The sequence below is a fragment of the Centruroides sculpturatus genome, unplaced genomic scaffold (assembly GCF_000671375.1).
Source record: "Centruroides sculpturatus isolate CEXI.00-Female unplaced genomic scaffold, Cexi_2.0 scaffold1334, whole genome shotgun sequence".
NCBI lineage: Eukaryota > Metazoa > Arthropoda > Arachnida > Scorpiones > Buthidae > Centruroides > Centruroides sculpturatus.
In genome coordinates, this window is record NW_019385450.1 from 157,203 (window position 1) to 170,216 (window position 13,014).

A 13,014-nucleotide genomic window follows, 5' to 3' on the forward strand; every position below is an offset into this window, starting at 1 on the left:
AATTTGATTCGAGTGGACAAACGAGAGGAAAATGAATGAAAATGACTCCAAGAAGAGAAGGATGAAAAATAGATTACGTGTACAGATAAAACAATAAACGATAAAGGGGAAGGAAATGGAATAAAAGTGGATAAGAGGGATGAAAATTAATTAAAACGGATAAGAGGGGAGTTAAAAACTGGTGAAATATATAAAGAATTCGAGCAAATAAGGGGGTGAAAAACGGTATACTTACAATTGAATTCCATTGACGACACTTCCGAATAGTCCCAACATCCCGAGAAATTCCACCTGGTTATAAGTTTTGACTACGAATTCCTCGGCCACGTTTGATATTCCGTACAGCGCAGCACCCGATAGGCAGAGCATATCACCAAGTAGCCTGTTACTAACTGAAAGAAACAAGAAAAATACACAAGATTTCAGTAAAATTTCGCCTTTGAGCCCCACTCAATTTGCTTAATTTCCCATTCTTTTAACTCCCTCTCTCCCCCCCTCGAAAGTCTCTCTCACGAAGAGACGATGAACGTCTGCAGCAATTAGTGACGTGTTAGTGTGGTCGCCAGTATCTTTCCGTATGTTCTTGTGTGTGCGGAGGAGAGAAGGAAGAGAAGAGGGGCAGGAGGGGGATCCGATAACCTGGAGTCGTTTTCTATCCGGATCGATAAGTTGACTGGTGAGAAACCTGAAAGGGAAAGGGCAGATATGTCGAATAGTCACGTGGTAGAGGGGTGTGCGGCCGGAGGGAGTAGCTGTAGAGTAGGCGTTGATACTTAATTAACGTGTAGAGTCGGGTTTCGAGTGCCGTAACGCACCCTAAAGTAGTGTCGAATCCGTTTTAATGAATCGATAACGGTGTGTAGAGGAAGAGAAACTGTACATCATCCACTGTATGATGTGCTGGATCAACTCTAGTGTGGATCTGCGGATGTAGATCCATTCCGGATGGATCAATATAAGGATCTATGTGAAAGAATCAACATAAAGTAGATTTAGATCTACTCAAACGTTAAATAATGTCAAGTGATGGTGTAGAATCTCCCACTAAAGATGATAAAAGTGACGAAAATTGGAATAAATAATACTCCAAACGAATTACACGAGACAAACTTCACACGTTATTACGTTAAATCGAAGTTGATTTTTTTGACATTTAACCAAGCTAAATGTCTGCCCAACACGCGAGAAGTGATGAAATTCGTTGCTGCAGCTCGCTAGATGGAACCACTTCCTCAGAAGATAAAGGATAGTTAGAGGCAGGGACGAGGAAAAAGAAAAAGATGACAGTCGATGCCTCAGCTAATTAGAGATCGACGTTTCTCATTACAAGACTGCAAACATCAGCAAAGAAAAAGAAGTAACCCCCCCGAAAACCTTTCAAAATTTGTTATTTTGGATGGAAACAACTTTTTCTCCTTCCCTTTAATTAATTAAACTTCTCTTATTTTCGAATTCTCAAAAGTGAGACTAACCGTAACCGGTTTAATTTATCTTCGACCTTCAGGATTAACGTAATTTAAATCAATTTTTATCCTGAAAAATGAAAAATTCAGTTAAAAATAAGTAAAATCATGCTTAAAATAACGTTAAAATATATATTTCATTAATATAAATTAAGATTAAAATGAGATTCTCCCACTCGATTTATCTAGAGGACGAGGATGCTGCTAAAGCGATTACGTGGAGCAAATTATAATTTAGGTAACTTATAATTTTTATTTTCTAAAAATTTATATAAAATTGATATAAAAATACTCAAAATATTTATTATAAATGAAGAAATCGAAGGGAAAAATGAGATAATTTAAGAGGAAGCAAGAAATATATCTAGATGTATTGATAGATGTAATGCAATTTAAATGGAATTTAATCTTCTTTATCATTTTAAAAATTAAAAATATTAGTTAAAATAATTAAAATTATGCTTAAAATAAATTAAAAAATACATTTTATCTATATAAATTACGTAAAACACGATATTCTCCTGCTTAACTTAACAGGTAAAGATGAGGATGCTGCGAAAGTGATAACGTGGAGCAAGCTAAGATTTAAATGCTTTTGTGTTTTATGACGCTTATTTTCTTTAAAAAAAAACTATATAAAAACACATAAATTAATATAAAAACCGCAAAAAAATCGATGAAAGAAGAGGAAGAGGAGAAAATCTTTCCGGATGATGCGACAGTTTGGATGCTTTAGATACTTTATTAAGTTAAAAAAGTTGTGTTAAATTGGCAAAATAACTAATTTTAAACGTGACAAATTATATTAAAGAAGCCGCGAGATAAGCTTGAATCGAAAAAAAAATCAATTTTTCTCCCTAAGAAAACATCTTCCTAACGATGACAATTATCGAGTAATTGGATGGTGGCAATTTTATTTCTTTGATCCTCCGCTTAATAACTCGTTAAATTCGAGTCAAAAAAGGAAAATTCCGAATAGAAAATGCAAAAAATGGCAAATTTTAAGCTGTAAAATTACAAAAATTAGAAAAAAAATTTTACATTTATTAATCCAAGCTTTTCGTTTCGTACGTGGAAAAATCCACATCAATGATCATCATCATTTTACGTGTGACATGATAAATTATGAAATATTTTACTTTCTAAGGCGTGTATCTTAAGATGTTTACAATTTTCTCCCTATTCTAGGGATGATATCCCTTATTTTCACGGGAAAATCCCTAAACGTACGCTCGTGATCCTACCCGAATGACTAGAAATCTTCTGGAATGACGCTTGAAGATGGGGATCGTTTATGGAATACAATGTAAAAATTCTGTATTCCCTGAATATTCTGCTGGAAATTTTCCCACAATATACTGAAAATTCCTAAAATATATCCTTTATGATCCTTTAAGGCTTTGACTATTCTCTTAAAATATATCTCAAGATATTTCCAGGATACTCTGCAAAAGATATGTTGATTTTACTTGACATATTTTCAAGAAATTCCTATGATGTATCCTTTAGAATTGTTGTTATTCTCTTTGCAATGGATCTCAGGTTACTCTCAATATTCCTGAAAAAATATCTCAGAATATCTCCTGGCTTTCCTAGGGAAATATAATGCAGAATATTCTGAGAATATCCTAAAGTTTTCCTACTCAATATGATCGCAGGATATCCAGGAATATCCTTTAGAATTCTTTTAATACTTCTACCATTTTCTCTGGAATATATTCTAGGATAATTCTATAAGGATATCTCAGGATCACTTCCTAGAGAGTTGCATACGTTATAAGAGATATACAGCCTTGAAACTAGGGATATAATCTTCGGGATGGGGGATATATCTCTCAGAATTCTCGGGATATATCCGATTTCAGAGTAATGAAGAAATTCGATTCTTGAGAGTGATGCAGACCTCGTTTGGAGGGATCTATGGATTAATGTTAAAAATTGTATATCCCAGAGAGGATATCACGAATAGGACCACTAATAACGTAGAGAAGGGTGGTAAATGTTGAAATTTACTCTCATTATTGAAAAAGAATTGGATTTCCGTCGAGATATTCCTTGATGGACTACATAACATTCGATTGCAGTAGCAATTAAATGTCCATTTTGCTCTCTGGAGAAAAATGAATCTTTAACGATTTTCTCCACTTTAATGGCATTAGAAAGGAGAACAGGAAGTTTTCTACGGAATTAATAATATAATATTGAAAAATTTACAAGAATTACAACCGAAAATTGACCTTTAACACCTCCTAGAACTGTAGAAAGTAGGAAAAAACAGTAAGGATTAATACCCAGTGTAGCTTCTTCCATCTTCATCCTTGATTTCTTTCATTGTTAGCTTGTTAAATTATTGACTGGAGAGTTAATTAGAGTCTAAATTAAAAAATTAACATCAGTACACTCTCCAGAATCATTAGAGGAATTAATAATATAAACTAATGAGGATAAAATGATAGAATCCTTCCATCTACATCTTCTAGCATCCGGAATGAGAGAGGGGCACAGTTTAACTAAATTTCCCTCAATTTAAATATATTAAGTGGTTTTTAAATAGGAATAAGAGAGCAATGATTTAGGAAATTGTCAATTTATCATCTTAAGAAGAAGAATATGAAATCTACATCATGAGAATACGGCATATTATCCTCATCTAACTGAGAGGAGTGACAGTTTCTCGTAAATCTACACGTTTTAAAGTAGAAAAACTTTATCTTTGAAGATTTTAATTATGAATAAAGGAGAAAATATTCAAAAAATCATCAATTCATCATCCTAAGAACACTTAAAACTTCATCATCCTTGATCTATGCAGAACATCACAGAGATACAACTGTGTTTATCTTCTGCTTTCTGCATTTTTATAAATGTTTAAATGTAAAATTTATTTATAAATCTAAAGGAAATTTGTAGAAATAAAACAATTTTATAGAATACAATCGTAATTTAACGTTAAACATAATATTTATAGAACAATTCTCGATGATAAAAGTTAGGATACGTCATCCGGAAGATGATCAGGATCGGATACTTGCACAAATTTCCATAGTAACCGTTGCTATAACAACCAAAGGATCGTCTTAACTTAAGTATCAATCAAGAAACTTATACAAGAAATTTTCTCTGTGATATTTTATAGTTAAATCTTAGTCTAAAGATAAGAATTATGTGGTAGATGAAGCATCCTTTCATCCAATTCTTTTATATGATTTGGAGAATTTCCCTAAAATTTTAAAGGGCCAAGTTAATTAAGGATGCAAAATATTTGTTATTATCTTAATATTTTCTTGTTAAAAACCTAAAATTTTCCAGTAAACTTAGATATAAATTCGAGATAAAGTCAGTGTTATTGATTGAAATTTCATCATCTCTCTTACTTTAGAGGGCATTTTCACTTACTGAATATAATTTTCAGGGGAATTCCTCGCGAAAATTAGAATATATTTATTTAAAGTTTGACATTTCAATCGTTAAAATTCATTTTTTGTGTGTTTTTATTTAGAAATTTTAATTAAAAAAATGCATTTCTTTTTTGGGATCACTCCACCTGTTCTTCGCATCTCCGACTCTCGTTTCAACGTTCTCTTGCTTTAAATATTACAATTTTAGGCGTTTTAACTTTAAAATATTTGGAATTTAATTAATTAACGCTCGGAATTTTATAAATTTAATAAAAATCTCTTAAAACCTTAAAAAAATTCCGTTTGTCTAGCTACATTTTAACATTTTTTACGACTTTATAAGCTTCTGAAAACCTGTCTTTTCTTCATATATTCCACGTAGAAGATGCTAAATATTAATTTATTTAAAAAATTCGAAGCTTAACTGCTTACAAAACTCCATATTTTGATAGAAAATTCGAGTTTATCCACGAGAAATCAAGAAAGATGCATCCAATTCATCTCCGGATGCTGAGGAGCCCTCATCACTGAAAAAAGTGAATAAATCCTTCATGATGAGGAAAGTCGATTCATTAATATGCTGGAAGAAATGAATAAGCCCATAATGATGCTGAAAGTTATCAGCAGATCCATGCTGAAGAAGAAGACACGAGCAATTCTATAAAGATGCTGAAAGAAGATCCGTAAAGATGCTGGAAAAATTCATCATCGCGAATCCAATTATCACATTTTAAAGGAAGAAGCATTAAAAAACCAATAAATTACTTTATTACACACGAATTTTATCTCATTTATGTATAATTATAGTTAAAATCATGTTAATTACAGCGATTTCAGACACAGAATTGTGTTACAACCCTCGTATATTTGACATAAATCTTTATTTTTATAGCCAAATATCCGATTCTAAAGCATCGTGAGGAATTGTAGAGTGAAGAATCTGCGAATATCAAATGGAATATCCAGATAAATCATTCAATATTACCATTTGTAACAAATCCAAAGATCCATAAATCATATGCTAACAGTTATGTATTCGTGATGCGATTGTCGTACAATTCAGTCGATATTTTTGGGATTTTTTGGAACCTTTTTAGAAATTTCTTACGTTTAAACCTTAAAAGAAACCTTAAAAGTATCATTTTTCTTAATTTATTTTATTAAAATTGCAAGGAATTTTTACGACAGACTAACACAGAAAGCTGCAACATCCATACGAAATCGGATAATCCTCAGCATCCAGGATGATTAACAGAGGAAGATGAAGAGGAGTTTCTCTGTTTCCAGTTTAAAAACTTACACGAATAAATGATTATAAATTAGGAAAAGAAAACACTACAAATTTGAATTTTTTTCTGATAATTTCAAGCGATAAACGAAGCTTAAAACTATGACGCTGGAAAGCAGTTGATGCTGGGGAGCAGTTTAGTGATGGAGGTCATCTTTAGAAATCGTTTGTAGTTGGATCCACGATAAGATTGGATGTTCTTTTCACTCTTTCCATACAATGATGTTCGTGGTCTTTCTAAGAATAACCTTTTCTTCTCTCAACAATCCTTAACAATTCCAGCATTTCTTTAGAACTGGGGTCATCAAACTTCTCGAGGTCGTCGGCGTTTGACATTCGATTTGTCTACAGATAAGACCCCCCTCTGAAAATAAATACTTCCAAATATTTTCTCTGTGCTTTCTTTTTATTTTTTTATAGTTTTCTGAAGTAAATTCTCCCAAAAAATCACGAATTTGAGAGATTAAATTCACTCGTTTTTCCATTAAAAGCTAGAGAAGTTAGCATTTTCGTCAACGCCTCTACGATATTTAGATGATAAATTTGAGTGGTTCCTACAGTTGCTATAAGTTAATTTCTGTAGAGGTGGAAAGGTCATGACCTGTGGCATCACGCGGGCTTTAAAATAAGACATTTCCTATTCACTAATATTAACTACGTGTCGAGAAATAGTGCTACGTAATTTACTCTTCGTAAAAATTCCCAAACGTAATGGATTTTCTAACACGAAATTTGGTGGTTCTTACACTTGTTACAAGTTAATTTGTGTAAAGATCGAAAGGTCATGACCTTTAGCATCATGTGAACTTTAAAATAATCCATTTCCTGCTCATTAAAATTAGCTAAGAGTCGACAAATAGAGCATTGTATGTCATACACGACTCTTTCTTGCTTGTAGCTACGTTACACATTTATCTAATTCGCTGTGTTTGATTGATTTTAGACACAACTACCCGTGCGTGGTGACTCTTTACAGCAAATCCGCCAACCTCGAAGTTAGGAAGTCGATCCCCATCTAGGTGGAAATCGCTTAAAACTTTACGATCAAAATTAAGTCATTTATGGCCAAAATTATTAATTTTTGTGGACGTTTCTAAGAAAATCATAGGAGAAATGTGCGCCCTTTCCGGCAAAGTAGTCACTTTTACTGTAAAGAACATATGTTACTAGCGAAATGGCTTTAATTTATAGTGTCAGAAAGTCGCGCGCCATTTTTACAGGATAAAAAAACACTAGAAAAGGCTGTGTTAAGCAAGACGCTAACCACATTTTCTAGTGTAAAAAAAGAACACTTGGACACACCAACGAGCGCAGAAGAAGGGGAGGAATTCAGATAACGTCTGTACTGCACGTGATTGATGTGAAGCGGTTCATTGTTCATAAACGAATAAAATTATAGACATAAATCATCAAAATTGCCAATGTTACTAGAAAACACCAGAATTAAATTACTTATTTGTTTGTTTTTAGAACAAGAGAACGGAGAATGGGAGCATCGATAACGCTGCAAGAGGATGAAGATGAGGATCGTAAGAGACTGACTCCACTTTAATTACTAATTTATGATACTGGTTTAGGTACTTATTCGTCCCGTATTTTTTGTTATTTTACGTTATTTACGCTGTATTGATGAATTAATTAACAGAAGGTTACGTTAATCGTTGTGTGCTTTAAGGATGCGAAACAGTATAGAATGATGCACAACTCTGTGCAGTTGTGCTTCGTTAATGAAGATGAGACTGTACACGTTAGTTATTCTGTACGATAAAGTAGTACACAAAACGCGATACAGGAGTGTGAAACAATTTAGGTTGTAGTTTTTACGCAGCAGAAGTTGTACAAAAACTGTACAGATTACTTAATTTATATGCTATAGAAGTGTATGAAGCGCTTTAAATTGTAATCTGTACGCTACAGAAGTGTATGAAGCATTTCAAACAGTGATATGTACGCTGTAGAATTGTACGAAACGTTTCAAATGATAGTTTTTATGTTACAAAATTGTGGAAAAACTCTCCAGAATGATTGTTTTGTACACTCTGCAGAAGTACGGTGTACGAGATGGTAAGAAGCACACAGAATATTACAGAACGAGTCGTGTACACAACAGAAGGACACGAAACGTCACAAAACGATGCCGGAGGATTATCCTACAAGGCGAAGAATCACTCAACAACGCACCACCTACTTCTACACCTTCCTACATTGTTAAAGACGGGGTAGAAGAGGGGAGGAAAACTTCACCGGTCACAACAGGGTCACAGTTTAGTTCTTACAGCATTCGGCCGTATTGTTAAGCAATAAATAGGGTTATAAAATGGCTAGGAGCGCGCGAGGGAGAGGATTTGCCATTCGTCACACGGCGCCATAAACATCGTCACGTTCGACCCGGGGCGATTTTCGGCCAACGTTTCCCAATTGGGAAAAGGAGGGATTTATCTTTATTCCGTTTGTCTGTCCACAGCGTCGCTCTCTGAATCTCAACGCCGCATCTCTTTAAAGTCGGATCGTCTATGGTTCTCTACATCCTCCCGAGACGTCCCTCCACTCTAAGGATGTTTAGACGCAGCGCACTAAAAATCGCCTCGTTCGGCCGCCGTTTAATAGAACCCGCGCCATTTTTCCCGCCAAATTTCCCGAATTTCGCGTAGAGGCACTTATCTGGCACCTTCTCCGCGCTTAATTACCCCGAAAAAACCGGAAAATTCCCTAAAATTTCTCAATATTTTCATGATATGACGGCATCCTGGATGATGCGCTCCGTCTTCATCCCGAATAACAGCATCCATTTAATTAAAAATGTAAGGAAATATTAAAGAAAAAAAACCACTTCTCGACGGATAATCTATGCTACTTTATGCAAATATTGCTATTTTTTTGCATTTTTTGCACAAAAATTTAACATTTTTTTTGACTTATTAATAAACGACTCTCTTTGGATGCTGTAAGATTAGGAGAAAGTCGAATTTTTTGACGATGTGGAAGATCGTACGTGAAAGATGATGATGGAGAAAGATTAAGGAAAAGGTTTTTAAAAGTTTTTAAAATTTAACATGTGTTAATTATCATATTTACACATTAACATGCCATTTTTTCTTAACAATTAAGAGTCGAACGACGGATCGATAAGGTGAGGATACACGGATTTTAACTAAGAAAAAGGAAGATTTTCCTATGTCTGACCGTCTAAAATCACTTTTATCACAAAGGAAATGAATCCAAGAAGTAAATTACTTCTAAAAACACCCAACTTTGTCCATAAAAACAATTACTTCTTCTTAAACAACCGAATTTATCTTAGAGTAAAGCAATAAAGTGGCATTCTAGCTAATGATTACTCTCTCCAACGAACGTTTCTCCTAAAAAAATCTCCATTTTTTAGAAGATAATCCGTTTAGGATAATGTTCATTACGTTTTGTAAGTGTTTCGTTTTGTTTATTGAACATTATCCATTGTTAAATGTGGACAGTTATAAAAAAATAAGGGATATTCTGGAGTGCCTTTGAACGTAAGGACTGGAAGGTTGACTTTTAAGTAATACAATCCTATTCCTTACAATCCTTTATTTTAAAGAATACAGGACTCTATATTCTCGCTTCTATCTCCTGGGATTAATTTTCTTCTTGAGATTCATAGGAGAGAGCGTATAGAATCATGTAGACGAGTAGGAGTTTGTAAAGTTAGATTCATAGGGGAAGTGAAAACGTGTTGTGTAGCATGACAGAAGAGAGCATCCTGCAGGAGATGGGAGCATTTTGTAGAAGGAGGGAGTATCCTGCAGACGAAGGAAGAATTTCGTAGAAGTAGAAAGCATCCTATAGAATATATGTTATTATCTACAAAAAGAAGAAAAAAATTTCCACACAAAAGCATCAGAGGAAAGCAGATTCCATACGATGTGTAGCCTTGTATGGCTTGTAATAAAGGAAACATCCCATATTATTCAGGAGATGGAGTAGAAGAGAATCTCTTTAGAGGATATCCTACAGGATTCAGAAAGAGAAAAACTCTCATCTTGTGAATCTTAAGAAGCATCTTCCTTCTCGAAAGAAAAAAAAATCGCCAAGAATTCAGGAGATGACGAGAGAGGAGATCATCTCTCTCATCTTCCTTATCCTTATCATCCTATAAGAAGAAGAGAAAATATTCTATAGAAGATACAGAAGGACTATTTTCCTGTCTTCGTTACGACGAATAAACATTCTCATCTTATTAATTGGATCATTCGACAAGGATGTAACGTGATCCTATTGATGCGAATAATAATGCGGGTTAATTTGATACAGTTGAAAAATTAATTATCTATAATGAAAATTTATTTATAAACTTGATAAAAGACTTGGGTTCGTTCCTCTTTTCATACAAAATCTATATTCTGATAGATTTATTACGATCTATAAGCTAGAATCTCTGCATTAAGGCGTGGGTTCGGACCTATATTGATAGGAAATCTATGTTCTGATAGGTTTAGTGGGGTGTATACGCTAGAAAGGCGTGGATTCTGCCTTCTATTCACATGATTCTTACGTTTTAGTGCATTTTGACACGATCCGTGCAATATGATCACTTATTTTAAACGAAAAATTTAATTTCAAACATCCAACCTATGAGAAAAACCTTAATAAACAGCTAATTAAAGAGAAAAAGAGCATTAAGGATGCATAAGAAACGAGAGATGTCAACGAACAGGCAACGTTTCAGCACTCATTTTAGAAAAAGAAATTATTGTTACAGATACAGATCGATGCGGAGAAGATGAAGAAGTCAGAATTAATGAGATTTTCCTTATTTAATGTTTATTTTATCCTCCAGATCAATGCCAAATGCTACAGGAAAGGTTAAGCATCGATCAGGTGACAGCGTTATCCATTCGATTAACACAGCATCATACTTGATCATTTCCAAGAGATGTTTGTTTATTCAAGGATGCAAAATGTGCGGGAGAGAAACTTAAGAATTATCTTCAGAAAATTGATTAATTTAGTCGTGGAGAAACACGAGGGAACACCATTTATTTGTACATCTTTAAAGGGATGTTTAGAGGCAGATGGAGTAGATGAAGCGCAAGATAAAGGATGCCATTGAGAAAGATGATGCTATACATCATCTGTATGATAACTACGCTAACTTATATACTGTTTTATATATATATATATATATATATATCGTCCCTACTTCGACGTTGCTGAGGCAATTTTGTGTGTCATCTACTACGAGTTGGATAGGTGATAGGTTGGAGAATTCGGTTATAAGAGTGTTTATTGCTAGAATAACTCGTTGTAGAGTGTTTCTATCACGTAAAAAGGGGAAAGAGGAGGAAGAGGAAAGATGCTTCTCTCTTCTAAATCATTTTTCACCAACGATCTTATCAAAATTTTCTTCAAAGTATCTCCAGATTAGCATTACTTATCGTTTGTATACAAGATGAATGAGCAAAAACATAATGTTTTCTTTCATTTTTCTCTAGAAATTCTTGTTATATAAAAACAATTTAATGTTATATACATTGTTTATATGATTTATAACCTGCATAATCTGTAGAAAAAATAAAAAATTTTGTAGTTTTTCATAGAAACACAGAAGAAAATTAGTTTTCTTGGTTATAGATTGAAGTTCTCTATGAGATGATGGAGAAGATTTATGCAAATAAGAACAAATTTAAAAATTAATTTATGTAAATTAGAGCAAATTGGAGATTATTTTTTCTATAATTATGCTTAAAAACATAATTAAAATTAATAAATTGCATAAAAACGAAGTACACGAACCATCCAACTGATTATCACAAGTACAGAATAACATATAAAATTTCTGTAAAAAAGAAAATTAGAAAAATTAAAGTAAAATTAAATATTTTAAGTGAAATAACATGAAAAAATGTAAAATATTTGGTATAAAATATTAATTTTTATTGATTTTTAAGACATTTATTTTAACATAATTAGGTAGAGATGCTGAGTTTTGTGATGAATTTTCGACTGGAAAAATGTGGTTTTTAAAGGTTTATCTCGTAAATAAATTATAAAAATTTAATGAAATTTTAATTTTAATTATAAATTAAATCAAAATAAATTATATAATCTCAAAAATCTGTTTACAACAACGAAAAAATCAAGGAAGAAGATTAAAACTGTTGAATGGCATTAATTACCAATCATCCACTTACCTTAATTGTCTACATCAATTAAAGTTGTTAAAGGCTCAAACCAATTAAAACCTCATCAATCTCTGAATAGTAATCGAGTTAATTTAAATATAAAACAAAGATTTTTCCATTTATATCTTGATGTTCTTTCACCATAAAGCTACAGAAATTCATAAGGATGGAAGCACGTAACGTGTCGACTTGTGTCTAAAAATCCTTCAAAAATTCAAACTTTTTACTATAATAAACTTTTTAAACAGTTAAAAATAAGTTTAAAGGCATTTTTATCTTATATTTTTTAAACTTAATTACCATAATTTATATGAAATTATCCTAGAGATAGATGCTAATTAGTAGAGAAAAAGCTCTGCTCTATGCTAAATAGAGACGATGCTTGGGATGATTTTAGGTAATTTTTGTTATATGTAGATGATTTAAATGATGATTTTTAGAAAAAATAGAGCTTCCTGCGCTTGAAAATTCCAAAAAAAACCTTAAAAGAATCCTATCCAATATTTTCTAAGAGCTCAAGAAAAGTAGTTTCTATAAAATTGTATCTTAGAAGATGGAATGGATAACAACGTTAAGTTTGTTTTTTTAAGTCAATATAAACCACAGAACTTGAATATTTTCTAGTTTATAGATAAATATAAAAATAGATTTAAGAAATTCATCCAATTTAACAAGTTAAATTGAAAAAAATATTTATAAAAATTAAA

General features: G+C 32.7%; 1 protein-coding gene across 2 annotated transcripts in view; it reads right to left on the reverse strand.

The window, feature by feature from the left end:
- LOC111639119 (solute carrier family 35 member F1-like) overlaps nt 1-13,014 on the reverse strand; it is a 49,133-nt gene that overhangs the window by 14,429 nt on the left and 21,690 nt on the right. For both annotated transcript variants that reach the window (XM_023384899.1, XM_023384900.1), the window contains exon 3: nt 236-392. In XM_023384899.1, the coding sequence (XP_023240667.1) occupies nt 236-392 (157 nt within the window). The remainder of the gene's footprint in view (nt 1-235; nt 393-13,014) is intronic.